The 26,949-nt window shown below is 49.2% G+C and overlaps 1 protein-coding gene across 3 annotated transcripts in view; it reads right to left on the minus strand.

Annotated features, from left to right (window-relative positions):
* Positions 1 to 12,805: 12,805 nt before the first annotated feature.
* Positions 12,806 to 26,949, minus strand: part of Sppl3 (signal peptide peptidase like 3) — an 84,094-nt gene continuing 69,950 nt past the window's right edge. For 2 of the 3 annotated variants that reach the window (NM_001431833.1, NM_001431834.1), the window contains 6 exon segments: positions 12,806 to 14,367; positions 15,076 to 15,185; positions 15,829 to 16,028; positions 22,569 to 22,732; positions 23,155 to 23,261; positions 26,532 to 26,644. In NM_001431833.1, the coding sequence (NP_001418762.1) occupies positions 14,296 to 14,367; positions 15,076 to 15,185; positions 15,829 to 16,028; positions 22,569 to 22,732; positions 23,155 to 23,261; positions 26,532 to 26,644 (766 nt within the window). In that variant the 3' untranslated portion in view covers positions 12,806 to 14,295. 3 annotated transcript variants of the gene reach the window in all.

The raw sequence follows: 26,949 nt of genomic DNA on the forward strand, positions 1-26,949 counted from the left end.
ACCCGTGCCCGTGTCTTTCTTTAGGCCAAGGCCTCACCCAACAGAGAGAGAGAGAGAGAGAGAGAGAGAGAGAGAGAGAGAGAGAGAGAGAGAGAGAGAGTGTGTGTGTGTGTGTGTGTGTGTGTGTGTGTGTGTGTGTGTGTGTGTGGTGTCGGAAGGGTGGTGTCCTTGCTTGGTAAAGCTGGGTATGTCACCTGGGTGAGTGGAGAAGCAGCCAGCAGGGGGGCTGGAGCTGTTGGGTGTGCACGCTGTGCCCCTAGTAGACCGGAAGTGGCAGGGACAGTGTGAGCTTCATCCTGGGAGTTGAAAAGATTCGAAGTGCCATTCCCGGGGTGTGGGTGTGGCAGGCACACGTGTGTCTGAGGAAGCTTCGTTCTAATCCTCTGGAGGGCAAAGTGAGGCCTCCACAGCTTGCAAAAGCAGCTCCTTCCTTCTGGTCCCAGGTGAGTGCTGGAGGGTTTTGTTGTCCCTGCGTCTGGGTTCCCCATTCTAGCGCAGAGAGCACAGGGTGATGTGGGTCCCACATAGCTCACCCCACATTGCGGGCACCACTGTGAGTTGCACTGTCAGGTGGGGACTGTGTGAGCCAGGAACTTTGGGTACTAGCAGTGTTCAGAGGCCTCCATGGCCCCTCTAGCTTTGTAGCACCGTCTCCCATCAAGGTGGTGCGGGAGGGACTCCAGTGTGTGGCCAGGAGAGCAAGGGGAACCCAAACTGAGCCTGCATATGACTGGAACCCAGCTGTCACTCTGTGGCATCGATTCTAAGGGTTGTCACAGCTTTGCGACTTAATGAGCTTTATGTACCCAGCAGGGAAATGGGTCAGCTATAGCCAGAGTCCCCTTGCATGGGTTTCTACATCTCAGGACCAGTACCCAACCTCAGGGTGCAGGGCAGCTCGGGAGGCCAGGGAGTGTCCTTTGTATGGTGAAGTAACATTGGCCCCTTAGGCTAAGCTCTGGTCTGCACACTGGGGTGTTTCAACTCGGTCTGCCACTCTGCTAGGTGGTGGCTTCGGCAGCTTGGACGAAAGGACATTTGCTCACTTAGAGCTAGAGTCCTGAACCCTACCCTTGGGTGCATTTGAACCTGAATTGTGAAGTCCGTTCCAGATAACCGCGGTCTTCCATGCCTACATTCTGCAGCAGGTGCATGTCCTAAGGACAGTTGCAAGATGGGACAGTTGCCTAAGTAGGGAAACTCGACCTCCATATTGGCTGGTTTTTCCAGTGTTAAATGGGTGCTGTTGGCCGGGGATCGGGCGCACGGGACAGCACACCAGCCTACAATTCACTTTGTGCCAGAGCTGTTTGTGAAGAGTCCCAGCTGGTGGCTTAGCGGAGACTCGATCAGTCTGATGGCCTTGCCGAGATTCAACTCAGGTGTGCTCAGCGACTCACATGCCTGACCTTCCAAGTTGTGCCTGCTCGTTTGATCGATTCTGTTCACCTTTTCAAAGAGCCAGCTGCTGCCTTTATTGACAATGTCAGTACTGTGTTTTAAAACTATTTTGGGGGGCTGGGGATTTAGCTCAGTGGTAGAGCGCTTACCTAGGAAGCACAAGGCCCTGGGTTCGGTCCCCAGCTCCGGAAAAAAAAGAACCAAAAAAAAAAAAAAAACTATTTTGGGCTGAAGGGGGTGGTCAGGGGGCACGGGCTACTCTTTCAGAGCACTCGTATGTGGCAGGCTCAGAACTTATGGTAACTTGGGCTCCAGGGGCTCCATCCCCCTCCTCTGGCCTCTTTGGACCCCAACACTCATTCATGTAACACACACAAAAATAAATAGTAAAGTTTACTATTTTTAACCATTTCAAAGCACACAATTCCGTGACCCGTGCTGGTGGAGTTGGGGAGCCAGTTTTTCCAAAAAGGAACTTCTATGTCCATTACCATAATCACAGGGTGGTCTCAGAACAGGCCCTGCTCCTGGCAGCCATCATGAGTTTTATACCTGCACTGCTCACTCACCGTTCTAAGCCCACCTTGCTGCCTGTTTCCTGCGGTTGGGTAATCTCCAGACTCTCTCTTCTGCATGCGTCGATTGGGTCAACTCTGTCGCTCTCTTCAGGTTCTGTAATCTTTCCTTCAGCTGTGTTCAGTAGGCTGTTAGTCTCATCCAGCGTGCTTTACAATTCAGACTGTATATGCATGTGTGCTTATGTGCATATGTATGCGTATGCGTGTGTTTGTGTGTATATATGTGTGGATGTGTGTATATATGTGTTTGTGTCTATATATGTGTGTATGTATATATTTGTATGTATATGCATGTATACCTGTGTGATTGTATGTATTTGTATGTATATGTATGTTATGTGGGTGTGTGTAAGGATGTATATGTGCGCATGTGTGTATATATGTATATGAACATATGTGTACATATGTGTGTGTGTCTGTCTGTCCACCCTGCTGTCAGCCCATTGTTTTCTTTTTTTTTTTTCTTTTTTTTTTTTGGAGCTGGGGACCGAACCCAGGGCCTTGCGCTTCCTAGGTAAGCGCTCTACCACTGAGCTAAATCCCCAGCCCCAGCCCATTGTTTTCTAGCCCCCTCCTCACACTCAAGGTTCCCTTTGCTTTCTTTTCTTTCTTTTTTTTTTTTTTTTTTTTTTTTTGTTCTTTTTTTCGGAGCTGGGGACCGAACCCAGGGCCTTGCGCTTCCTAGGTAAGCGCTCTACCACTGAGCTAAATCCCCAACCCCGTCTTTTTTTTTTTTTAAATGATTTATGTATGTGAGTACACTGTCGATATCTTCAGACACACCAGAAGAGGGCATCAGATCCCATTACAGATGGTTGTGAGCCACCATGTGGTTGCTGGGAATTGAACTCAGGACCTCTGGAAGAGCAGTCAGTGCTCTTAACCACTGAGCCATCTCTCCAGCCCTTTCCTTTGCTTTCTTTAAGCACAAAACATCCATCATTGTCCATTAAACACAGTGCTTGGCTGTTTCTGACACCTGGCCTATCTCGGACTCTGTTTCTGTGGGGAATTCCTTTTCTACTGTCCCATACATTGATCTGTTTAACTGAATAAAGGCATTGTGAATTTTACACTGTAGGCCACTGTCTAAGTTAACGACTTTTTGCATTTTGAGAAGGGAGTCTCTCTACACACAGCCCTGGCTGCCATGGAAGTCTGTGTAAACCATGCTGGCCTCAGACTCAGAGATCTGCCTGTGTCTGCCTCCTGAGTGCTGGGATTAAAGGCATGTGCCACAACAGCCACCATATTTTAATAATTAAAAATTTTAAGTACACATGTATGGATGACATAGTGTGGAGCTCTGCGTTAGTTCTCTCCTGAAATGGCAGCAAGGATCTTTAGCCTCCAAAGCACTTGCAGACTCCATATTGTGGGGTATAGGGGATTTGAATCCATGCTTTACCCAGAGTAGGCAGGTGCTGTTCCTCTGAGGTACAGATCTAACCTGATGTTTGACTTTCCACTCAGTTCCTGCCATTTCCCTGAGTGGATGCTATTTCATTCCTGTTATTTATTTATTTATTTATTTATTTATTTATTTATGTATTTATTTATTTTTGAGACAGGGTTGTTTCTCTATGTGGCCCTGTCTGTCCTGGACCTCTGTAGACCAGGCTGGCCTTGAACTCTGCCTCCCGAGTGCTGGGATTAAGGCATGTGCCACCAGTGTCCTGCTGCAATTTCATCCTTTAGGTCTGAGCACAGTGCCCCGAGTAGGGACACCACATTTTCCTGGCCCCATGATCTGCTGATGGGTGTCTAGAATGATGTCACACCCTGCTGGAGTGACCGGTGCTGTGGTAATCATGGCTGTGCCTCAACCTTCAGGTTCATGCTCAGGAGTGGTGCAGCAGAATTTGTTCTTATAGTGAGTACTGAACTAGGCCTTGGCTGACGTAGGCCAGCACTGAGCCGCACAACCAGCCTTTACTTTGTGTGTATGGGGGGAGGGGGATGGGTCAGTTCCCGAGATGTCCATGCTGTTGTTTGGACACTGGTTCAGACTCTGTCCTTATGCTGAACTGGTTGGGACCTGGAACTTTCTGCAGATTAGGGCTGGCCAGTCAGTGAGCCCTGGGGATTCACCTGCTGTACCCAGCCAGGGTTAAAGACACGCCATGGGGGTCAGGCTTTCATGCAGGTGATTGGGATTGAACCTGGGTCCTCTTGCTTGTTTGGCAAGCACTTTGCCTGGCTGAGCTGCCTCTTCAACCTCTCCTTTATGTCTTGAAGCTGCTCAGCCTGCCTCAGCCTCCCGGCTGACAGGACGGGTGACCGAGTGTGAACCACTCTGACTGGGGTGAGGTGAGAACTCCATGCAGGTTGTATGTGCAGTCCCCAGTGGGCAAGGACATGCGTCTTTTCATGTAATTATCGATTTATTTGTACATTTTTTGTTTGTTTTAAAGATTTATTTATTATATATAAGTATACTGGTCAGACACACCAGAAGAGGGCATCGGATCCCATCACAGATGGTTGTGAGCCGCCATGTGGTTGCTGGGATTTGAACTCAGGACCTCTGGAAGAGCAGTCAGTGCTTTTGTTGTACAAAAACTTTTTTTATTCTTTTTTTTTTTTCCTTTTTTCTTTTTTTCGGAGCTGGGGACCAAACCCAGGGCCTTGCAGTTGCTAGGCAAGCGCTCTACCACTGAGCTAAATCCCCAACCCGTTTTGTTTTTTTAAAGATGGCGTCTCTCTGCGTAGCTCTGTCCTGGAACTCACTCTGTAGAAGAGGCTGACCCAGAGATCTGTCTGCCTCTACCTCTGAAGTGCGGGGATTAAAGGGGTGTGCCACGTGTCGAGCTTGGATATATTTATTGTGTTTTGCTTGAAGGCTGTCTGTGTGTGATTTACATGCAGTGTCTACAGAGGCCAGAAGATGACACTGAAGTTACAGATGGTTGTGACTAGATGCCCTGTGCGTGCTGGGACTCAAACCTGGGTCTTCTGTGAAAGTAGCCAGTACTCTTAACTGCTGTACTCTCTCTCTCCAACCTCTACTGTTGAATTTTCACTGACAGTTTCTGTTTATTTCTTGTAAGCATATTTTCCTTTGAATCTTGTCAAGGAGCCGCTTGACATCACAGGGTAAACTGAAGCAGGCAGAGGGTAGCATTGGCGACTGGGGCCAAAAGCTGATGACTTCTGGCATTTTAGCTCCTTCTTGTTATTAGGAGCCAATAGGTGTTTAGTTTTTGGCAATTAACTCCTGCTGATAGCAGCAAAGGAAGAGAAACTTAGTTATTTGGGTTCTCTGACTCAGGGACCGCTCATTGGCCAGATGAGAGGCTCAGAGTTTGTTAACCAGAGAAAAGAAAAGAAAGACAGGGCTCTATTGCTGGTCTTAGTTTTTATTCTTTCTCAGGATAATTATCACACGGTTTTCTAAGCGTCCTTACACTTCATAAGTTCATAGTAAGTTTAAGGCATAAACCAATAAGACTTAAAGAGTTACAGCAGAATTGTTTACATGTCTTTCCACTAGGACTAGAGGTATGGGAGAGGGGGGAAGGGAGTAACATTTGAAATGTAAATACATAAAATATTCAAGAAAAATAAAAATAAAAGACTAGGACCTGACTAATATTCACGATCTGTTGTTTCTAGTTCCATAGTTTCATTTTAAGTTTAAAGCAATAATTTTTGTCACAAGTTAGCACGGCTTCGTCATGAGATGGCTTCTTATTTTGAAGTCTTGTATAGACAGACTAGTCTGTCACGTGTTCTGTCCTTGGACCTATGATACACTGCCCAATTCCAGCTTATGAGCGTAGTTACCAGAGAGTGGTGGCTTCATTCCTTACCTAGAAAGAATGTCTTCCTCCATCGTAAGTTTGTTCCAAACTTGCTTTGCTTTTTTAGTTCGATTGGCCCAGGACACCTGAAGGCTTAAAGAGTTCTATTTGCAGCTTTTATTCTAGAGAGGGCTTGAAATTATTTGTATCAGTTTAGGAGTCCCATAAAATCATTATCAGGGATTATGAAATCAATTTGTCTACACGGCGTTTCTACACCAGAGTACATCTTCATGTTGAGCTGCAGAAAATCTGATGGACTGATGCTCCAGAGTGATTAGTCTATGTGACGGTGTCAGGGAAGCATATCCGCACTGAGCAGCAGTCCGGGAATGAAGTCTCTGAGGATCCTGTATCTCACCTAATGCATCCACGCAAAATGGTGGGGCCATCTCTGAAAGACTCACTCCCTTGCCATAACTTTTCCCAGATGGCTTCTGACAGAATCTTTCTTTTTTTCCGGAGCTGGGGACCGAACCCAGGGCCTTGCGTTTGCCAGGCAAGCACTCTACCACTGAGCTAAATCCCCAACCCCTCTGACAGAATCTTTCAATGTAGTTTTTTTTTCTCCCCCCCCTTTTTTTTTTCGGAGCTGAGGACCGAACCCAGGGCCTTGTGCTTGCTAGGCAAGCGCTCTACCACTGAGCTAAATCCCCAACCCCTCAATGTAGTTCTAATAGCTGCTTTCAAAGTCTAGAATGGGGAGGGGAGGTTTGGTGGGAAGGGAGGGAGTTGGAGACATCCTCTTGGGGTCAGAGGAGGAAGACTGGATGAGGAACTGTCAGTGGGAGGACTGGGAGGGGAACAGCAACTAGAGTGTAAAAAAAGATTAAATAATAATGATGATAATGATGATGTCGATGTCTAGGATGTTGCCGGGGTGGTGGCGCACGCCTTTAATCCCAGCATTCAGGAGGCAGAGGCAGGTGGATCTCTGAGAGTTTGAGTCCAGTCAGGGATGCAAAGTAATACCATGTGTAAGAAAGTAAGTCTTGAATGATTTTAGGTATGAGGGCCTCTGCCTGCTGTCCTAATTTCTCAGGGGTTTGAGACAGGAGATCAGTTATGTCCAGGAAGGCAGCCTGGGCAGCACATAGGTATCTGCTTCAGGAACTAAAACAGCATCCCCTTCTGATCTCCACTCACGGTGGTGTACATACACAGACACATGTATAACCTAGGAGGACTGTATCCCAAGGATCCTAACACATCGCAGAAATTCTACCAAGGATTCTTGTTTACATGTGGGCATTTAGGCCTGGGTGATGGATGGCTCAGTGGGTGAAAACACTGCTGACTCAAGTTCAATTCCTGCACCCACAAAACAGCCAGATATGACCATGCGCCCCTCTACGAACCTAAGTACTGCTGAGGGGAGGGCAGAGCTGCCTGAAGCTCATGGGTCAGGAGAAGCCAGACTGTGCCCCAGCAAGGGGAAGATAGAAACAGACTCAGGATGTTAACTCCTAACCTCCATGTGTGCTGTGGGACATGCAGGCACACCCCCCCAATACACATGTGCATACACACATGTACTCACATGTACATATACATACACATGCACACACACTAACCTTTAATTTCATTTAAGTCGACTTAAAAATCAATCCTCGGGGGCTGGAGAGATGGCTCAGTGGTTAAGAGTACCGACTGCTCTTCCTGAGGTCCTGAGTTCAAATCCCAGCAACCACATGGTGGTTCACAGCCATCTGTAATGAGATCTGATGCCCTCTCCTGGTGTCTGAAGACAGCTACAGTGTACTCATATACAATAAATAAAATCTTAAAAAAAAATTAAAAAAAAATCAATCCTCTGTGATGGCTGACAGCTAACACTCAAGTTTCTAGGCTGATTGAATCCTTTTTCTTTTCTTTTTTGAGACAGCGTTTCTCTGTGTAGCCCTGGCTGTCCTGGAACCCACTCTGTAGACCAGGCAGGCCTTGAACTCACAGAGATCCACCTGCCTCTGCCTGCTGAGTGCTGGGATTAAAGGTGTGGACCACTATGGTTTGCCTTCTCTTCTTTTTTTTTTTTTTTTCTTTTTTTCTGAGCTGGGGACTGAAAAAATCCCACGCAGAGAGACCCTTACTCAAGTCTTGGGAAATCGTGGACCCCAGACACAGAGAGACCATTTTGGATGTAATAAGCAAAGGCGAGGTTTATTACAGAGACCTATTACAGAGATCTCCGGGCCGACAAGTATCCCGCGCAGGAGACAGAGGTGTCACCCCGAGAGGCTGGGAAAAAGAGTATTTAAAGGCAGAGGCTGTGAGCACCAGGGGATGGGGGATGTCAAAGGGGAATAAAAGTTACAGGATTGTTTTATGGCTCCAGGAGATAAGGGGACGCCAGAAGGTTTTATGGCCCCCTGGTTCCTGGAACAGAGCTACTAAATCAGGAGAAGGGTAGGGTCTTCAGGTCCTCATTATTTTTAAAAGTTTGTCAAAATTGATGGAGCATTTGTATTCGAAACACCTCTGGTTAGGCTTGGGCTGCCCGGTTTCTTGGAGTGTTCTCTGCAGGACACAATGGCTGAAAAGCACAAGTAGGGGCTTATCAGGGTCTGGAGGACATCTGGTTAAAGTATGACTCTGAGTAAGCTGGGGGGATGTCTTTGGATGGTTTATGGGTCAGTCCTCGATAGCCTGGGCTGGTTTTTGTATTCCTTTTCTTTATCTTTATGGCCTGCTATTCCTGGCGGCAGGGCTTAGCCCTGAGTTTGTGGCTTTTGGGGCTAACACTTTTAATTTTTATTTTTTTTTTATTTTATTTTATTTTTTTTGGTTCTTTTTTTCGGAGCTGGGGACCGAACCCAGGGCCTTGCGCTTCCTAGGTAAGCGCTCTACCACTGAGCTAAATCCCCAGCCCCTAATTTTTATATTTCTAAACCTAGAATTCGTATAATTTTCTTTTCAGGACCAAACCCAGGGCCTTGCGTTTGCTAGGCAAGCACTCTACCACTGAGCTAAATCCCCAATGCCCCCCCCCCCTTTTTAAAAAGATTTATTTATTTTAGATGAGTACACTGTAGCTGTCTTCAGACACACCAGAAGAGAGCATCGGATCCCATTACAGATGGTTGTGAGCCACCATGTGGTTGCTGGGATTTGAACTCAGGATCTCTGGAAAAGCAGTCAGTGCTCTTAACCGCTGAGCCATCTCTCCAGCCCCGCCTTCTCTTCTTCAAGATTTTCCCCCCCTTTTTAAGTTCCAAAGACATTCTGAATTTGTTACGTTTATTTCGATGTTTTTGCGTGTGAGAGTGTTCTGGTGCCTGTGGAAGCAAAAAGAGAGCAGTGGATGCGCTGGACTTGGAGGTAACAGGAATTTGTGAGCAGTCATGTGGGTGTGGGGAACTTGGTCCTATGTAAGAGCAGCAAGTATTCTTAGCCCCTGAACCACCTTTGCGTATATGCCCGTAGGCCAAAAGACACCAGATCTCATTACACATGCCTGTGAGCCACCATGTGGGTCCTAGGGGTTGAACTCAGGACCTTCGGAAGAGCAGAGGGTGCTCTTAACCTCTGAGCCATCTCTCCAGCTCCGTTCCCCAAGATGTGTCTTAACTGTGCCTTACAGTGGCTCACTGGGTCTTTCCTCAGACAAATGGCAAGTTCCCATTACTAGTTACTCCGGGTGGCTTTATTTGGTTGGACTTTAAAGTTGTCATTTTTTAGGGGTGTTGTAAGGACAGGCTCCCCCTGACCATGTCAAGACTTAGGACAGCCCCACATTTGTGTATGCAGGGCTGAGGCTCAGTCTGCTCTCATCCAGGTCTCAGCAGAGTTGTCGTCTCTCTGGCAACCGCAGTCCAGACTCTGAAACCAGGTCTGCTGGGAGCCTGGCTGGCTGGGGGCATGCGTGCTGCCGTCTCAGTCCTAGGACTCCTGGTTTCTCATGATTGGGAACCCAGTATGTGTTTATCCACATAGCAGTTTTAGACATTTATACGTTCTTTTTAAACACAGGAGTGTGTATGTATGTACACCTGCATGCTAGAAAATGAACTTAGGAAGAGCGGCCAATGTTTTTAGCTGCTAAGCAGTCTCACCAGCACTAGAAATTAAGCTTCGTGTGTGTGTGTATGTGCGTGCGCACACACACATACTCATGTATGCATGCGAGTGCAAGGACATGGGTGTAGCACTCCCTGGAGCTGTAGTTGTGAGGGGCCGATGTGGGGCTGCTTAGAGAGGTCTCTGTATCTTGGTGGGTAGAGAGAGGACTTATAATTTGGTGATGGGCTGGTCATGTGAAGGTGAGGACACAGACTTGGTTATACTTCCTTCCATCCTTTGTGCTAGGTTTCAGAGCAGACCTGGTTCCTAGGCCACTCTCTAGCTGTGTGGTCCTGAGCCACACTGTGTCTCCCACATGGGCATGGCTCCAGAGGCAGAGGAACTGGTGCCCATGGCTGGTGTGCTGGTAGGCAGTTGTCCTGCTCTGTCCTGGGGACACTTCCTTCACTCCTTGCGGGCACAGCACCCCTGCGCACCGTGCACTTGCTCGGACCTGTTTTGCTTGCATTCCTGCCCTCCTGCTGTTTTGTGGCCTCCATGAGGCTCGTGGATCAAAATGCTAGGTGCCGCTGTTGCCAGAGGCCAGCACTACGCTTCAGTCACATGGTCTACCAAACAGGAAGCGGCCGACCAGGGGAGACCAGAGCAGATCTTACTGTTCTTGAGACAGGGTCTTGTTCCGTAGCTCAGGCTAGCCTAAAAATCATGCTCTGTCCAGAGTGCCAAGCTTGTCACATTTCCTTCCAAACTGTTTTCTACATGTACGGACACACACACACACACACACACACACACACACACACACACACACACACACTTTGCCTTTGTTGGCCTGGAAGTTGCCATGTAGACCAGGCTGGCCTTGTAGAGCTGCCTCAGCCCAACAGTGCTAAAGGTGCTCCTGACCGTGTAACGTTCTTACCTAGGTTGCCACTGCTAGGACACACACACACACACACACGCACGCACACGCGCACGCACGCACGCACGCACACGCGCGCGCGCTACCATCACACCCTCTTGGCAGGAGAATGACCCTAAGGCTTCTGAGCCCTGCTGTGTTAAAGGTCAAGGCATCACAGGCTGCAGTGGTCTTTTCTTTGTGGCCATTTAATGTTACACCTGACAGGGGTGTTCTGGCTTCTGTACCAGCCTGCTCTTCGGCCCTCTTGGCTGGCACTGTCTAGCCTGCCACACAGCACTTGGGATGTTTTGCCATCACATCGGGACAGAGGCCTAGGTGCCAGCCTTGGGCCCTCTGCTGAGCTGTGTGGCCAACTCCATATGTAGTGTTGGTTGTCATATCCAGTGTTCAGGACAACTTCCGACTTGACTCCAAGAGTTCCACTTTGGTTTGTGGGAACACCCAGGGTCTGTCAGCTTCAGTACCACAGAATTAATGTCCTGCAAAGGTGGAAAGGACCTTGGATTCTCGGGGTACGGTGGGGAGAGGGAGAGGGAGAAACAAACGGGAGACTGAAGGCAAACCCAGGCAAGTCTGAGTTTCCTCTCCTGGTGGCAGCTAGGCCGTGTAGCTATTCTCTAGCTGTAGATCTCAGCCGACTGCTTTCCTCTCCCGCTGCGAGCCTGATGTTAGGGGCTGTCCTTCCCAGAGAGATCTCACTGCCAGAGTGAGTTAGAAATGGAGACGGTGGTGAGGTGCTGAGCTGCATGCCTGGGGGAGAGAGCACTAGGCACACAGATGTATTGTGTATTCATACATGGAGGGGGAAAAAGGCTGTTTTTTAAAGGGGGCACTTTCAGAGGACCCAGACCTGGTTCCTGGGACCTACATGATAGTTCACAACCACCTATGACTCCAGTTCCAGAGAATTTGACATTATTCCTCTGGCACGCGGTGCCCTTAGGACATGCGAACTCCCCCACACATAAAACAAAGACTAGAAACTCCCACATTAGCCCCCGGCTCTGACAAACAGCAGCGCTGTCAACAGGGCTGGCCTAGTGAGCTTAAGCAGAGGGCCAGAGGCTCACAGGGGTCTATTCTGAACCCTAGGAACACGACCCCGCCCCTTCCCCACCACCCTTTCTCCTTATGGGTCAGTAACTCACCTTAAGGAGGTCTGTGCTGAGTGCAAGGCCCTGGGTTCGGTCCCCAGCTCCGAAAAAAAGAACCAATTAAAAAAAAAAAAAAAAAAAAAAAAAAGGAGGTCTGTGCTGGCCGGCTCTAGAGGAACTTCAGCGAACAGCCTACTGCCCAGGTCCCCAGAGCTCCGCTGTCCCGCACAGGGAGAGGTGCGACCATTTTTTTTTTTTTCTTTTTTTCTTTTTTTTTTCCGGAGCTGGGGACCGAACCCAGGGCCTTGCGCTTGCTAGGCAACTGCTCTACCACTGAGCTAAATCCCCAACCCCTGGTGCGACCATTTTTATTTAGAGGACGGCCACATCATGGCAGTCTGAACAGAACATACCAGGCTTGGGGTGAAGTGTTAGCAGCTCAGCCATGACAGGTGAGATGGCAGCACACAGGAGCTTTGAAGACTCTGCTAACGGACTTCTGAGAAAACCTCGAAACCTTCCACTGAGTGACTGCATCTCCCCAGGCCCCACTCCCCGATGGCCCCCAGAACTCGAGGACATTTTGGCCTGTGCCGAGGCTGCTGGGGATGCTCCAAGGGCACTGCAGACAGGCATGCGACCTGAGTGGACTCCGGGTGCTGGGAAGGGTTTCCCTCCCAGACTCAGACTAACTCTGCCCAGAACTGAAATGACCACTTCCAAGCACTCCTGGCCCTTAAAGTCACACCCATGTCTCTCCAGCATCCCTGAAGCTGAGTGCGGTTCTCCCCCACCTGTCTCCTATTGTCCCTGGGGCTGAGGAAGAGGCTCCCCTTAGCACTGAGCACGGGATTCCATATCCGGTCTCTGTCACATGTGGCCAGAGCTCTGCAGACGACAACCCTGGGGACAGAGGAGCCCAACAGTGCCTGGTGGTGAGCTCAGCTCTGCACCAACCACCAAAAGTGAAGTCAGGACCAAAGCTAGAAAAAGGAGTCATTTATTAGAGACAAAACCAACCCTTCAAACCCTTCGGCAGAGTTTGAGGAGGACAGAGGAACCAACAGCATGGCGGCACGCTGCTCCGTTGACACGCCGGGCTCAGGCTGTGTACTCTGCCGTCTCACCCCCCGGGGGGGGCAGCAGCAGCTTACCAGTCTGAGATGAAGGTGAGGTCACACCAGACTCTGCACGGCCCACGGACAGCGCGGGGCCAGGTTCTGAAGTCACAGTAGCAGCCTGCTCTGTCTCCAGCTCCTGGACATCAGTTCCATTTGCAGAGGTAACTGACATCTGTCCCCAAAGCCCAGCTGTCACCACAGGTAAGCTGAGACTGTAATCACAACAGCAAGGACAGCATTGCGCTGCTTTTCTGTTTTTTTTTTTCTTCTAAGGGTCTGAGGGCATGGAAAATACAGCGCACCAATGAAACAAAATGTCAAAAAAAATACAAAAAAATATAAAATAGAAAAATGTATTTACAGGTAGTCTGTTACTATGATCAGAAAGCACAAAGACTGCTATAATACATGCACTGGTTCAAGAGGCGGTTACTAAAAACTGTGAGGAAGAAGCCTGTAAAAAGAAAAGGGTCAAAAAGTTCAAACTTTTCATCCCTAATTTTGCTACACTGATCAAAAGAAGGAGCCCCCACAGCCCACGAGTATCAGTTCAACGCGCCCACAGCTTACAACTGCACGTGACTCACACAGGAGACGGCAGCTTATGCGAGGAAGCCACGGTAAACTGTTCTACATGCTCAAATGACAGCAAGCCCGTCTGCTACACGGCATGATCTTAGCAGGTTTAGTGGCTGTTTACTCATAGGTATCTATGTGCACGTATATATATATATATATGTACGTATGTATAAAACCGTGTCCTGCTCACTGCCAACACGGTTGGACACAGTCATTACAACAAATTCTTATGTGTACGTTGTAAGAAGTCATTCAATGTCTGTGGATTTAATAAGTCACTTCACACCACAGAAAATATTTAATAAATCCAAAAGAAAAAAAGAAAAAGAAAAGAATAGGGCAGACGAGATGTTCGGCCCTAGGTCTCTGAAGTGGAGCCCCCGAGGAAAACTGGCCCCAAAGTTTTGGGGTTCACTGATTTTCGACCGTTTAGTGTTCAAAGTTCTAGAACAACTCCTTGCTTTTTGTAGTTTTTAAATAAGTCAACTTCTCCCCACAAGTTAACAGTCTGGTGCAGATCCATGAAGACAGAAGGAGCACCGGAGGGCCTGCCCCTTCTCAAGGGTCCACTCTCCCAGAGCACAGAAGAGAAGGCTCCCTCGGCAGGGCTCCAGCACCCTCTGGGAACACTACCCTCAGACGCAGACTGCAGCCACACCGCAGTTCTGTGAGCAGGCGTGCCTCTTGAGTCCAGGCCAGCTTGTAGAGAGAACAAAACCACGTGGTGAGAGAACAGGGCGGAGCCGGCGCTCTGGTCCCTTCTCACACTGCCCATCATACTTCCAGGAAGCGGGAGCTGCTGGACTTGGAGTGGAATGGCTCAGACCACATCCTTCGTAAGTCACCCTGCGGACAGAAAGGACAGCGCTGAGGCCCAGGTTCACCAACCTTGCTCACCACGGATGCCCAGGCTCTTGTCTCTGGGGCCTCAAGGAGTTGAGGGACAGCAGTCACATACTGCCTCAATAGTACATATTTACTCAGATTTATTTTTAAGTATATGAGCATTTTGCTTGCATGTATGTATGTATGTATGTATGTATGTATGTATGTATAGCACGTGTGTGCCTGGTGCCCATGGAGTTCTGAAGGTGGCGTTGGGTCCCTGGAACTGGAGTTTCATACACATGGTTGTGACTGCCACACTGGTACTGTGAACCAAGAACAGCTGAACCACTGAGCCGCATTTCCAGCACCAACATTAAACACTTAATTCATCCCAAAAATGTCACAACAAAGGCAGCAACAGGGCCTGCTGTCTTCTGTGTGGCATTTGGGAGCTAGAGACCAAATCCAGGGCCCCATAAGCTTCAGCTTCAGCCCTTTAGGCTTTTGCTTCTATACAGGGGCTTGCTAAGTTGCCCATGCCGGCCTGAACTCAAAATTCTCCTGCCTCAGCTCTGAGTGGGCTTTGGCCGTAGGGCACTGCTGTGATCAAAGCAAGAACTGTGGGCAGCACACACCCACTCTTGGTCTGTGAGGATGGAATGGCGGAACTGTTAGCCCTTCCTGTCAATGGCTCTACTCGAAGTCCACTGCTTGCCCAGCTCTCACCTTTAAGTAGGCCATGGTGAGGAGCGGCAATAAGGTGAATGGCACCAAGTAGAGGAGGGCTGGCTGGGCGGCCCGGTGGATGCGAGACGCCACAGTTGCGGTGAGCAGACCTAGGAGAGAGACACTGATGAGCATGGACACAGCTCAGGGGTAGAACTGTCAACTCGGAAACCCACCTCACTCCTGTAAAGGCCCTGGGCTCGAGCCTGGCTCCCGAGGTGGTAACAGCCTTGCTGAGCGCCCTGCCTCTCAGCCTCTTTGCCTGCCTATGGGGTGACAGCACTTTCTGGCCCCTCACAGGGTTTACAGACTGACAGGATCTCCCTCCCGTGCGTGCAGGTTAGTGAGGGCAGGCTGTTTTCCAAACCTACTCTGAGCAGCAGGAGAGAGGAGGAGAGCAGTGTGCAGGACACAGAGAGTGGGTGCTATGTGCACGCTGTGTTTCTGCCCTAGTCCAACTGTGTCTCCCTGTTTGCGGTTTGTGAGCTGGCTCTGAAGTCACAGGTGACGTATGCATCGGAGGCAAAACGCAAAGGATGGCTTTATCCGGTGGCTACAGCCTTAGCCTCCAGTGTGTGCAGGCCTGAGAACTAGCCATGCTGTACATTACTCCTCAGAGATGGGCGCTCGACACATGGAGCACACAGCACTGCAAGGTTCCTTCTGGTTATCTGGACGGCAGACAGTCAGGTTCTGGTGACAAGCCCTGGAGGGGAGAGTGAGGCTGGCCGCCCTCCTGCTGGTCCTCCTTACCTACAAAGTACCCGATGAGGGTGCAGTGGAAGTAGGAGACCCTCTGCATGCGCCCAGAGATGTTTGCCGGGCCAGGGGCCCCACAGGAGTCGCCGCTGGCTTGTTTCTTGTAGTTGTCGTAGCGAAGAACAAAGCATAACAGGAGGCCGGGCATCACAATGTCCCCGATGCCCAACATAGAGAAGTGACTGCCCGTGGAGCTGGAACACAATGTCACATGTTAGGACACTGCAGCCTACAATCTCTGAGGTGTGTTCTGTGCACTGGGTAAAGGCTATCCTCGTGATACTCAAATGCTGGCTTCTCTGCCCTTGTATCTTATTTCAATCTGGACACAGAACTGTAATGCTTAGGTCAAGGATCTCCTGTCTCAAGTTTGTGTGAACAATTCTTACCATTTATTTTCTGCCTTGTCAATAAATGCCGATCAACCAATGGCTGGGCAGAAGATAGAACAGGGTGAAACCTTCTGCCAGCCATGGAGAGGAGAGGGTCCGAGAAGATACCATGAGGGAAAAAACATCTGAAGCCCGAGGAGCCAGGTCAGTAACACTATGCAAGTATCATGGGATGGGGCCGGGAGGTCAGATTACCACAGGGGACAATGTGAGTCACTTATCTGCCTTGTATTCAGCTGCAGCTTAAAATGAATCGGATTCTCTGTGTGGTTGATTACTAGGGACTAGCAAAGGTAAAGGAATACAGCTTCCAGATTAATTCACTGGTTCCACTTATATCGAAATAATTCGTTTTACAATAAAAGGACTCTAGTAGTTTGTTTCTTTTGGTTTGACACAGGGTCTCACTGTAGCCCTGGCTACCCTGGAACTAACTATACCGACCAGGCCACTTGAACTTATAAAGACCTACTTGCTTCTGCTTCTCTCTCAAGTCCTAGGATGAAGGTGCGTGCCACCATGCTGCCCCTGCTCTTTGCTTTTTGTTTGTTTTTCTGAGATAGGGTCTTGCTATGGGGCCAAGGCTGCTCACAAAGTCAGATCCTCCTTAGCCTCCTGAATGCTGCGTGCCTCTACAGCAGGCAGGCTCCACACTAGCTTTTGAAGGTGCAAAGATCTCAGAGCACTGGCCTCAGGAATCTCCAAGGTGGCTGCTGCTTCTGGGGAGTGCTCAGTGTTTGCTGGGTGATCCACACATAGGCCCCTCTTACGGTAGTGTCACCACCTGTGACACCTTCACCCCTGAAAGTACAAATAAGACCTATCACCATGTTGCAGAAGGATGCTCCCCCAGTGCCAATCACTCCCCACACTTGGGGAGATTAAAGAGGGAAGAATAAACAGCATGAGGCGGACCCTGGCTAACGTCCATGCAAAGCGTTGGCCATGAGAGAGGACGTCACTAGCTATACACATGGAAGACTTGTTCCGTCCACATACACTGTCACCCTGCAGTCTCTCTTGGCTCCTGGGCCTAAGGTATACTCTGAACACTTTATACAGACAGGAGACTGCCAGTCTGGCTACTTAGGCAACCGGGGGATTACACAGAAAGGTACCCCATGCTGTCACTTAAGTATACAAGTGTCCTCTCCATAGCTGCTTCCCCTTCGCCCTGCACACAGGGCCTTGACAGGTGTGCTCCTGCACCCATCTGGTTTTGCTCTGGTGTCTTGTGTTCTAGGACTGGGGCTAACTGCTGGTTCTAAGTCAGGATGTCTCTTTGGTTATGAGAATGGAGTCAGACATTTACACCCCAGCAGTCTAAACTCTCTCTAGCAGGCCTCATTTTGCACTGCTTACCCTCTGGTAAACATTCTTTTGGCTAAGCCCCACTTGTGACTTAATGTCTCCTAAGCAACTCTTCTAGGAAATCCTTTAAAGTGTCAACTCTGTCACTCTGTGTTTCTTCTACATCAGACTGAAGAGCACACTGGCTTTGCCAAGATTACTTCACTGAGATTGCTACCATGAAAACGTTTTTACAAATGTCTCAGGAAAAAAAAAATCCAGATTCTGTTCATTTCAGCCAACTGCAAAAAGCAGAAGCTGTTGACATGGCTGCCGTGTGATAACATTAAGCACACCTGCAGACGGTGAGGAGGACAGCAGCTGACACAATGTCTCGGATGCTCACCGGCAAGGGCCAGGGTGAGAGGAGCAGCATTACAACTCACATGTGACACCACACACGGAAAAGCACAGAGTAGCACCAAGTCTACAGCCGTGACAGGGGGAACCTTGTCCCACCGCTCAGGTGGGCAGGGAGGGGGACCAGCGTCTGACCTATGAGGTCACCAAGTGGCACAGAGGGAACAAGGTGCTCTCAAGCCTTAGGTGCTGGGCCTGGCCTCCCAGTGCTTGTTCACGTGTGATAGGGCAGCAGCAGCACTAGCAGCAGGGGCCTACGTCACTGCCACCCTTCTACCCCTGAGGGCTCCTAGTCGAGAAGGAGCTACTGAGGCTGGGGCCTGCTGTGTGCGGTAGGTTTGGAGTCTGGTGTTAGACGCACTCAGCTTAGGTGGCTGAGACGATAAGAACACGGTGGCCCACAGTCCTGACGCCACAGTGAGGATAACCCAAATCCCAGCAGAGCACTGGATTTCCGCAGCCCCCTCCCAGTGCTGGTGGGACAGGAAAATGCTGAACTCGGTCCTCAGCACACACCAGACAGTTCTCTCTACTGGAACAGACTGGGGAGACCCTAAGGTCAGGCTTCTCAACCAGACTAATCTGGGTTAATACAGCTCATGTGTGGTGACCCCCAACCATAAGATTATCTTCATTGCTCCTTCACAACAGTAACTTTGCTACTGTTATGAATCATAATGTAAATCTCTGTTTTCTGATGGTCTTAGGTGACCCCTGTGAAATGGTCATTTGATGCCCACAAGGGGTTGAAAACCACTGACCTAAATGTAGATGATATTTTTGGAGACAGGGTTTCTCTGTGTAGCCCTGGCTGGCCTCAAACTCAAGAGATCTGCCTGTCTCTGCCTGCCCAGTACTGAGATAATCCCAACAGCTCTAGAACACACATTCTCAGGAGTCTGTGACAGTTTAGGAAAAGACAACTGTGTCACATTTCAGGTGAGAAAGCAAAAGCAAGTCTTAGAGACCCCTGGAATAATTACTTTACCAGGTTATGTGGGAACAGAACCAGAGGTGAATAGCAGGAATCTGTAGAATCAATCTGTGTCCTGGTTTTGATAAGAAATGCCCCACAGGCTAGTGTGCTTGAATTTCTAGCCCCCAACTGGTGGCTGTTTTCCAAAACTGCAAAGCCATTGGGAGGTGAGGCCTACAGGGAGGAGTCCCTCTGGGGCGATGGTGGTGGGGTACTGAGGGACTCCTGACTCCTGAGATCCAGCCATGCCCCGTTTCCACCACTAGAGATGAAGGCCCAGCCATCACCACACACAGCTACCTTGCAAGGGTGGACCACAGTCCCTTAAGTCATGAGCAGGATAAGCCCGTCGTCTTCTAGTGCTTCTGTGGGGATTCTGTTCCTGGGACAGGAAGATAACTAATGCACTATTCAAACACACAGAGTCTGGGGTGTCAGTGGTCAATGGAGAATACAACATCTCAGAGCTCTCTGGACACAGCAAGCACAGATCTAACGTCACTTACAGCCATTGGTGCTTCCATTTAAACTCTCACAAAACTTTTAGACATCAAAGTCATAAGTAAACCAGCAGATGAGAGAGAGACTGACTGACTGACTGAAGTAGCAGACCCAAATTAATCAAAGTGGAGAGAAATAAGAGGGGAGCTCACAATCAGTGGATCCTTTGGAACCTCCTGTTCCACGCACTGGAAAGTGAAGGTGGTGTGGATAAATCCCGATATATACACCATCAGCCAAACTTAAACTGAGGCTGAGCCACTCAGCAGATCTACAGTATCATCAAGATAAGGCTGGAGCGAGGGAGTCCAGGACTGCACACACGCCGGCAGACTCCTGAGACCATCCCCACAGTAAACTACTCCACAGACAGAAAGGACACTGCCAAGCTCACCACACCAAACCAGCATTACCGCCCCTAGTGCTAAAACCAGGCAAGAACTTCCCAACCACAAAGCTGCAGACCATCCTCCCTGTGCCGCCGGCAGAGGACTTACTTGCCAATGACCATTATTCAACTGAACTCAACAGCACACTACAGACCTGCTCCACAGCCAGGCTGGTTCATTCCCATCAACTCACGGTATGTATTCTCCCTCTCCCTCTCCCTCTCCCCCTACCCTGTCTCTTATCATCTATCTATCTTCCTTCCTCCCTCCCTCCCTTCCTTTATTTGATATGGTGCTTAAAGCCACAAAGCAACGGAAAAACAAAAAAACAAACAAACAAACAAACAAACAAACAAAAAGAAAGAACAAAACAAACCCCCATTTCACTGTGTGGCCGGGCGGCCTGGCCAGCAGTCCTCGTTCTACCAACAGTGATCTCATGAGACAAACATCCTAGTCGCACTACTCTTCTCCCACCCCAGAATGTGCTGGCCTAGTAGAGCCCTGGGAACTACAAACAAAAGCAAGGTTTAAGTCTAGAAATGAACTCAAGCATGAATATGAGGAGACCTCTAGGATGAATTCACTAGGAAATTAAAGAGCAACACTGTGAAGATGGCTGTGCTGCAAAAAATGACCCACAGAGCCCACAGTCAACATCAAAATTCTGGTTCCATTCTTAGTAGAAACAGAGAAGTACTAAGTAGAATACACACGGAAGCACAAAAGGCCCTGAATAGCCAAAGCGACTCTAGTGCCCCCGTGAGGCTAGACATGACTCAACTCAAACTGTGTTAGAGGCACAGTGAATGGCAGCCAATGAACAGATCTGCACATGAAGTCCCATGCCAGATTCTTTTGGTTTTATGGTACTGGAGGTGGAATCAGGCTATGCGAGAGCTGTGTTGTTGCGTTCTATCCCCAACCCCCAATACATACCTGATTTTTGACAAAGATACCAACATGTACACTCAAGACAGCTTTTTCTACAAAATATCTGGCAAGCTGGATGCTCATGTATATTACAATGAAGGTAAATCCCCAGGGGGTGAGTAGGAATGGCTCCCATGGACTAATGCTTGCTCATAGAGTGGCACTGTTGGGAGGTGTGGTCTCCTGGAGGAAGTGGTCAGGGGCAGGCTCTGGGATCTTAAATGCTCAAGCCAGGCCTATTCTAATCATCTCTCCTGCTGCCTCTGATCCAGTGTAGAGCTACCTCTTCAGCTCTGAGTCTACCCACGTGCCGCCATGCTTCCTGCCAAGATGGACGGCAGTCTTGAGCCTCTGAACTGTAAGCCAGCCCTGGTGTGGTCACGGTCTCTCCACAGCAATAAAATAACTGAGACAATCCAATCTCTTATCTGTCACAAAACCAGCTAAAATGGATTAAAGGGTCAGATGGCTCAGGGGTTAAGAACATTGGCTGCTCTTCCAGAGGTCCTGAGTTCAATTCCCAGCACCCACATGGTGGCTGACAGCCATCTGTCATGGGATCCGATGCCCTCTTCTGGTGTGTCTGAAGACAGCGACAGTGTACTTATAGAAATAAAGTTAAAAAAAAAAAAAAGCAAGCACTGGCTGCTCTTCCAGAGGACCCAGGTTCACACAGCCAGGACCCACACGCCAGCTCACAACCATCTGTCTAGTTCTAGGGGATCTGATGCCTTTTTCTGGCTCCATGGGCAACATGTGGTACACAGAGATGCATGCAGGCCAAATGCTCACACAAATTAAAATGTATTTAAAAAACAAAACAAAACCCTAAGAGTGGAGACTTTAAACTAGAAAGGGGAATGAATTCATTTCCGGTTATAGACAGGCAAAAATTTCCATAATGGTTTCAACAGCCCAGGTAATACTGAGAGCTGACAAACAGGGCTGCATCAGGGCTCCAACCAAAGTGAGGAGACACAGCTTGCATCTATGTTGCCCAGGATTAATATACACTACATAAAGAACTCAAAACTTAAAACAGTGACCAATAGGAATTGAATTGCACAGAGGCCTCAGAGGTATAAGTGACTAATAAACACTGCAAGAAAGTCACCGTCTTTAGGAAATGTTCTCAAAGCACAGTGTGATTCTGTCACCGCAGTCAGAATAGTCACTCTGGAGAAAACAGGCGAGGTGCGGTGGACATCTTAACTCTCAGCACTCAGGTGCCAGATCCCCATGTTCTGGCAAGGACAGTTAATACCGTGAGACTCTAAGAAAGCACACTGCTGGCGGGAATGTAAGCTAATTCAGCCGCCATGGAAATCAGCAGAGAAGCCCCTCAGAACTATACAGGTAGAAGCAGCAATGACCCAGCTGGCCTGAGCCCGGTACATGCACATACAGCGTGTGAGCGCGCGATGTTTACTGCGGCGCCAGTCACAACAGTGAAGACATGGAGTCACGCCACTTACTCACCAGTACACGGGGAAGTGAGGCTGCGCGCGCGCGCGCGCGCACACACACACACACACACACACACACACACACACACACACACATATGCACACTCACAGAACCATCAAGAACAAAGTGTCATTTGTGGGAAAACGGAACCTAGAGTAACGTGGAAAAAACATGGTGTGGCAGTAGAAGGGGAAGGTAAAGGCAAACCCACAACATGCACGCGTGAGGACACCATGACAAACTCACAACACTATTACACGCCAATGTTAGGTTCTCCGGGTCTACACTGGTCTTCTCAGGAGGATCGGAATGCTGAGGGAAAAGGCACTGTGTCCCCTGATGTGGGAGGGCCCAGGCCAGTCCTACCTTGGGAAGACCAACTTTCCAGGCAAAGACAGGCGAGGAACATCACGCCCCACATTGGGTCCCAGGTGGAGCTTGCGGGACAGAACGTCGAGGGGATTGTCAGCTGGCTGTGTGGCCACTTTCACCATGACATTGCTGTTGAAGATGTAGGCCGAGAAAAACACCTGCCGAGATGAAGAGATGCTGCTTCACGAGCTGCCAGTCCCCACACTGGCCAGTGGCCTCCTCTGCCCTATGGCTCGACCCTAAGGCATCAGGCACTGTGCCTGCACGTCCGTGGGGCCTGCCGACTGCAGTCTTTCACACCCACTGACCAGTGGAATGAGTGCTCCTACGCATGGGTCCTCGCCAGCACGCTGCCTGCTGCACCCATCACACACATGGCCTACGGTACCACAGGGATCCCTACGGCCACCAACAAAAGGTACTGGGGCCTGGACATGATGAAGACCTGAGCTCCACAGCAGAGGGATCAGTCACCTCAGGCTGCGGGCGTGCGGGCTTTGGGTGTTTAGACAGCCTTGAGAAGCAGCCATTTCAACTAAATTCAGAAGAGAACAGAATGTCTAGGGATGCACACACTCACCCAGAAGACATCGTAGATGAGAAGCCCTGAGAGAAGCAGGCAGGAAACCTTGAGGCTTGGCAGGCGGACGAAGGCGATCATGGCGACACAGAGACCCATGGCCAGAGCTAGAGTAGAGTCAACATGGGGTTCAGGGTGTAGATGGGAGGTCTCGTTCCATAAGCTCCTGACTCCCCAACCCGAGGTGCTCTGAGCTCTCATGTCCGACAACTGTGTGTGCTGCAGCAGCCCACCCAGACCTGCTAGGGTGTGAGGAGGTCACCACAGGTCCCCGCACTCTGCTAGATAAAGCTGGGCTGTGTGCAGGCCGTCCCCGCATCTCAATGATCCTGAACTGGGAGACCCCTCACTCCTGTCTTGACACTGTTCCTTTGGATAGAGAATGTTACCGTGTTAAGAACACAATTTAGGGGGCTGGGGATTTAGCTCAGTGGTAGAGCACTTGCCTAGGAAGCGCAAGGCCCTGGGTTCGGTCCCCAGCTCCAAAAAAAAGAACCAAAAAAAAAAAAAAAAGAACACAATTTAGCTGGCCACAGTGGCACACACCTTAATCCCTTAATCCCAGCACTCAGGAGGGCAAAGGAAGATGGATCTCTGAATTTGAGGCTAGCCTGGTCTACAGAGAACTCCAGGACAGTCAGGGCTACAGAGAAAACTTATCCCCCCCCCCCCCACTGCCCACCCCCTCAAACACACCAAAAGCAACTAATTACACAGCTTAGAATAACAGTTACCTATCACTCCACTGTAGAAAAGCAGTGAACCCAAGGCTAGAGTCGGTGTGTGGGGCTGGCACTGTGGCACCTACAGGGAAGTGCAGCAATGCCTGTGGCACTCGGCCAGCTCAGTGCTCCAGTGAGACCCTTAGGTGACAGGGAACTTTAATTATTTGGTGGATTTCATGACGGAAATGTACTGCAGTTGTGGTCACTGCAGAAGTAAGGCTCATCTTTTAAGTCCTGAAGGCAGAGGGTTCCCAGAGTGAAATGCCCCTTTGGCCTGCGCTGCTGAAAGGAGCGGACTACATCCTTCCTTAGCCTGCAGTCAGCCTTCTCCCAGGCATGGGATCCTGTGTATCCTTCTATGCATTGCATCCGCAGATTTTCTGTTTAAAAAGTGCATTTACAGCTGGGCCAACTTTCATGCCACCCAAACACAGCTTGTAAGCACTCTGCACTCGGCTTATTTCCTCACTGCTTTTAGTAATCGCCATGGCTCGTGTAACAAATCCCACATCTTTCTCATCAATGAGGAAACATGAGTCCTGTAAGGTCTAACACTCCCCCCGTCCCCCACGGTACTGCGGCATGTGTTCTTTTAACATTATTCTGTGGGTGTGATGACACGACAATCATCGTAGTCAAGTTTCTATTTCTTCTGGCCATGAGCAAAATGATCTATTTCCTAATTACATGACATCAGGGTATACATTCTTTCATTTTAACTGTACAGAGTTTTAAATGTGTATGATGTTTCCGGGTTTTAAGCATATAGAGTGATTTTTAATTATTTTATTACATTTATTTCTTAGGGCACATGTGTAGGTCAAAAGACAACTTGTGGGAGTCAGCTCTCTTTGGACAGTGTGGTTCCCAGGATTCAACCTCGGTCAATCTTCTTGCCCTACGAGCCATGTCACCACTTCATTCAGTAAAGTTTAGCTGGTGCTGGCTCTCCTTCTGAAAGGAGAGAGGATTACAAATACAAAAGTATAATGAGCCAATGGTGATGGTGCACAACTTCAATCCCAGTGCTCAGGAGGCAGGCAGATCTCTGTGTCTACAGAGTAAGTTCCAGGGCCATATAGGGAAACCTTGTTTGGAACACACATAGTAAATATAGAAAACCTTGGGCTGGAGAGATGGCTCAGCGGTTAAGAGCACTGGCTGCTCTTCCAGAGGTCCTGAGCTCAATTCCCAGCAACCACATGGTGGCTCATAACCATCTGTGATGGGATCTGATGCCCTCTTCTGGTGTGTCTGAAGACAGTGACAGTGTACTTATATATAATAAGAAAATAAATCTTAAAGAAAAAAAGAAAGAAAAGAAAACCTTTATTGGGAGAATGTCATGTCTGGAAATTCATCTTTTGAAAATCACGTGTGCTGGTGAAACAGCTCAAAAGAGCACCTGCCTACCATGGATCGGAGTGATACCACACCCAGACCCAAGGAGTAGACCTACCATGTTTACCTCAGCTATGTTAAGAGACAATTTAAGGATACAGTAACAATGAAGTAACACATGCACTTCAGAAGGCTCTGGAGCTATTTAAAAGGGCTCCGTGTTCCTTATACAACAACCCCGGCAGACACTATCTGTAAAGCAGCCTACAAGGTAACGGCCATGGGCGTATGGAGGCCTGCAGAGCCAGAAGGGCTGGGAGCCTTCAGAGCTGCAGGTACAGGCTGCTGGGAGCCTCCTGACAGGAGTGCCGAGAACTGAACTCTGCCCAGAGCAGGAAGTGCTCCTAACTACTGAGCCGACTGCACCTGAGTATCTGTTTTTATATATCATACATGTAATGTTTATTTCCACTTGTATGTGTTATAAGCAAAAAATGGGGAAGTGACCATGAATGAGCGATAAACTGGTCACAGACTAGTCTTCTAGTGACCCAGTGAGAGGCTGTGGCTGCCTGCCTGCCTGCCTTAGCAAAGTCCCTGGCAGATGCCACGGGGCAGGGCTGGTCGAGGACGGATTGAGAGCCTGTGGTGATTCTGTCCACAGCAGGTTTTGTTTGCTTGTTTATTTATTTCACTGTATGGCCCTGGTGCCTATAATTTGCTTTGTAGGCCAGGTTGACCTTGAACTCAGAGAGATCCTTCTGCCTCTAGAATGCTGGAATTAAAAGGGATGGGCAGGCTACGTAGAGAAACCCTGTCCTGGACAAAACAAATAAATGTGTACACACACACACACACACACACACACGCACGCACGCACGCACGCAAGCACGCACGCACGCGCGTCAAGGCTATGTGAGCCCCATGTCTACTTTGGAAAGTGACAGCAGACTATGACTGCAGACTATGAAAGGCCTCTGCCCTCTGTTGTGCCATTGTGTCCTCTGGAGAGGAGACGGCACTGCAGTAAAACACTGTGATTGTAGCACACACATCAGCATGAGCAGAGCTGTGCGAGGCCGGGCATGTTGTGTCTTCAGAACCAAGGCCTTTAGTGAAGGTGTGTGATGCTATAACAACCATGCACAGCGTCAGCGTGGACTCACTGTGTGCGTGACTCTGAGTTAACTTCTGCTGTTCACAATTGTTTTTTGAAATGTATGCATCCGCACTGGTCCAAGGCCCGCAGCTGAGGCCGTGACCTATGAACCCATGCAAGAAACAGTCACAGCAGCCTGTGGCGTCACTCACCGTCCATAAGAAGCCAGTGTCCAGTGAGAACCCAGATGAGGACAAGCATGACTGACAGGGAGAAGGACAGCAGCTCGGCAGCAGTGAAACGCCCACAGCAACCGAAGGAAATCCTGGAAAACACAGTGGCTGCACTCAGTGACTGACTGGTCCCCCAGTCAGCATTCCCAAGAGCAATGACTACCTGGGCCTGGGAAGCTACAAGACCCAAGTCGGGCTGGAGTCACCTGTGAAACACTTCAGCTCCCACTCGGCAATGCCGTTCGTTATTTAAATTTACATTTTAATTATTATTATCATTGAGTGTGTGTGTGTGTGTGTGTGTGTGTGTGTGTGTGTGTGTGTGTGTATGAGTGTGTGGAGGTCAGGTGACAGCACTGTGAAGTCAGTCTGTCCTTCCACTGTGTATCCATAAGGA

This window comes from Rattus norvegicus, chromosome 12 (assembly GCF_021556685.1).
Source record: "Rattus norvegicus strain SHRSP/BbbUtx chromosome 12, alternate assembly SHRSP_T2T, whole genome shotgun sequence".
Classification (NCBI taxonomy): Eukaryota; Metazoa; Chordata; class Mammalia; order Rodentia; family Muridae; genus Rattus; species Rattus norvegicus.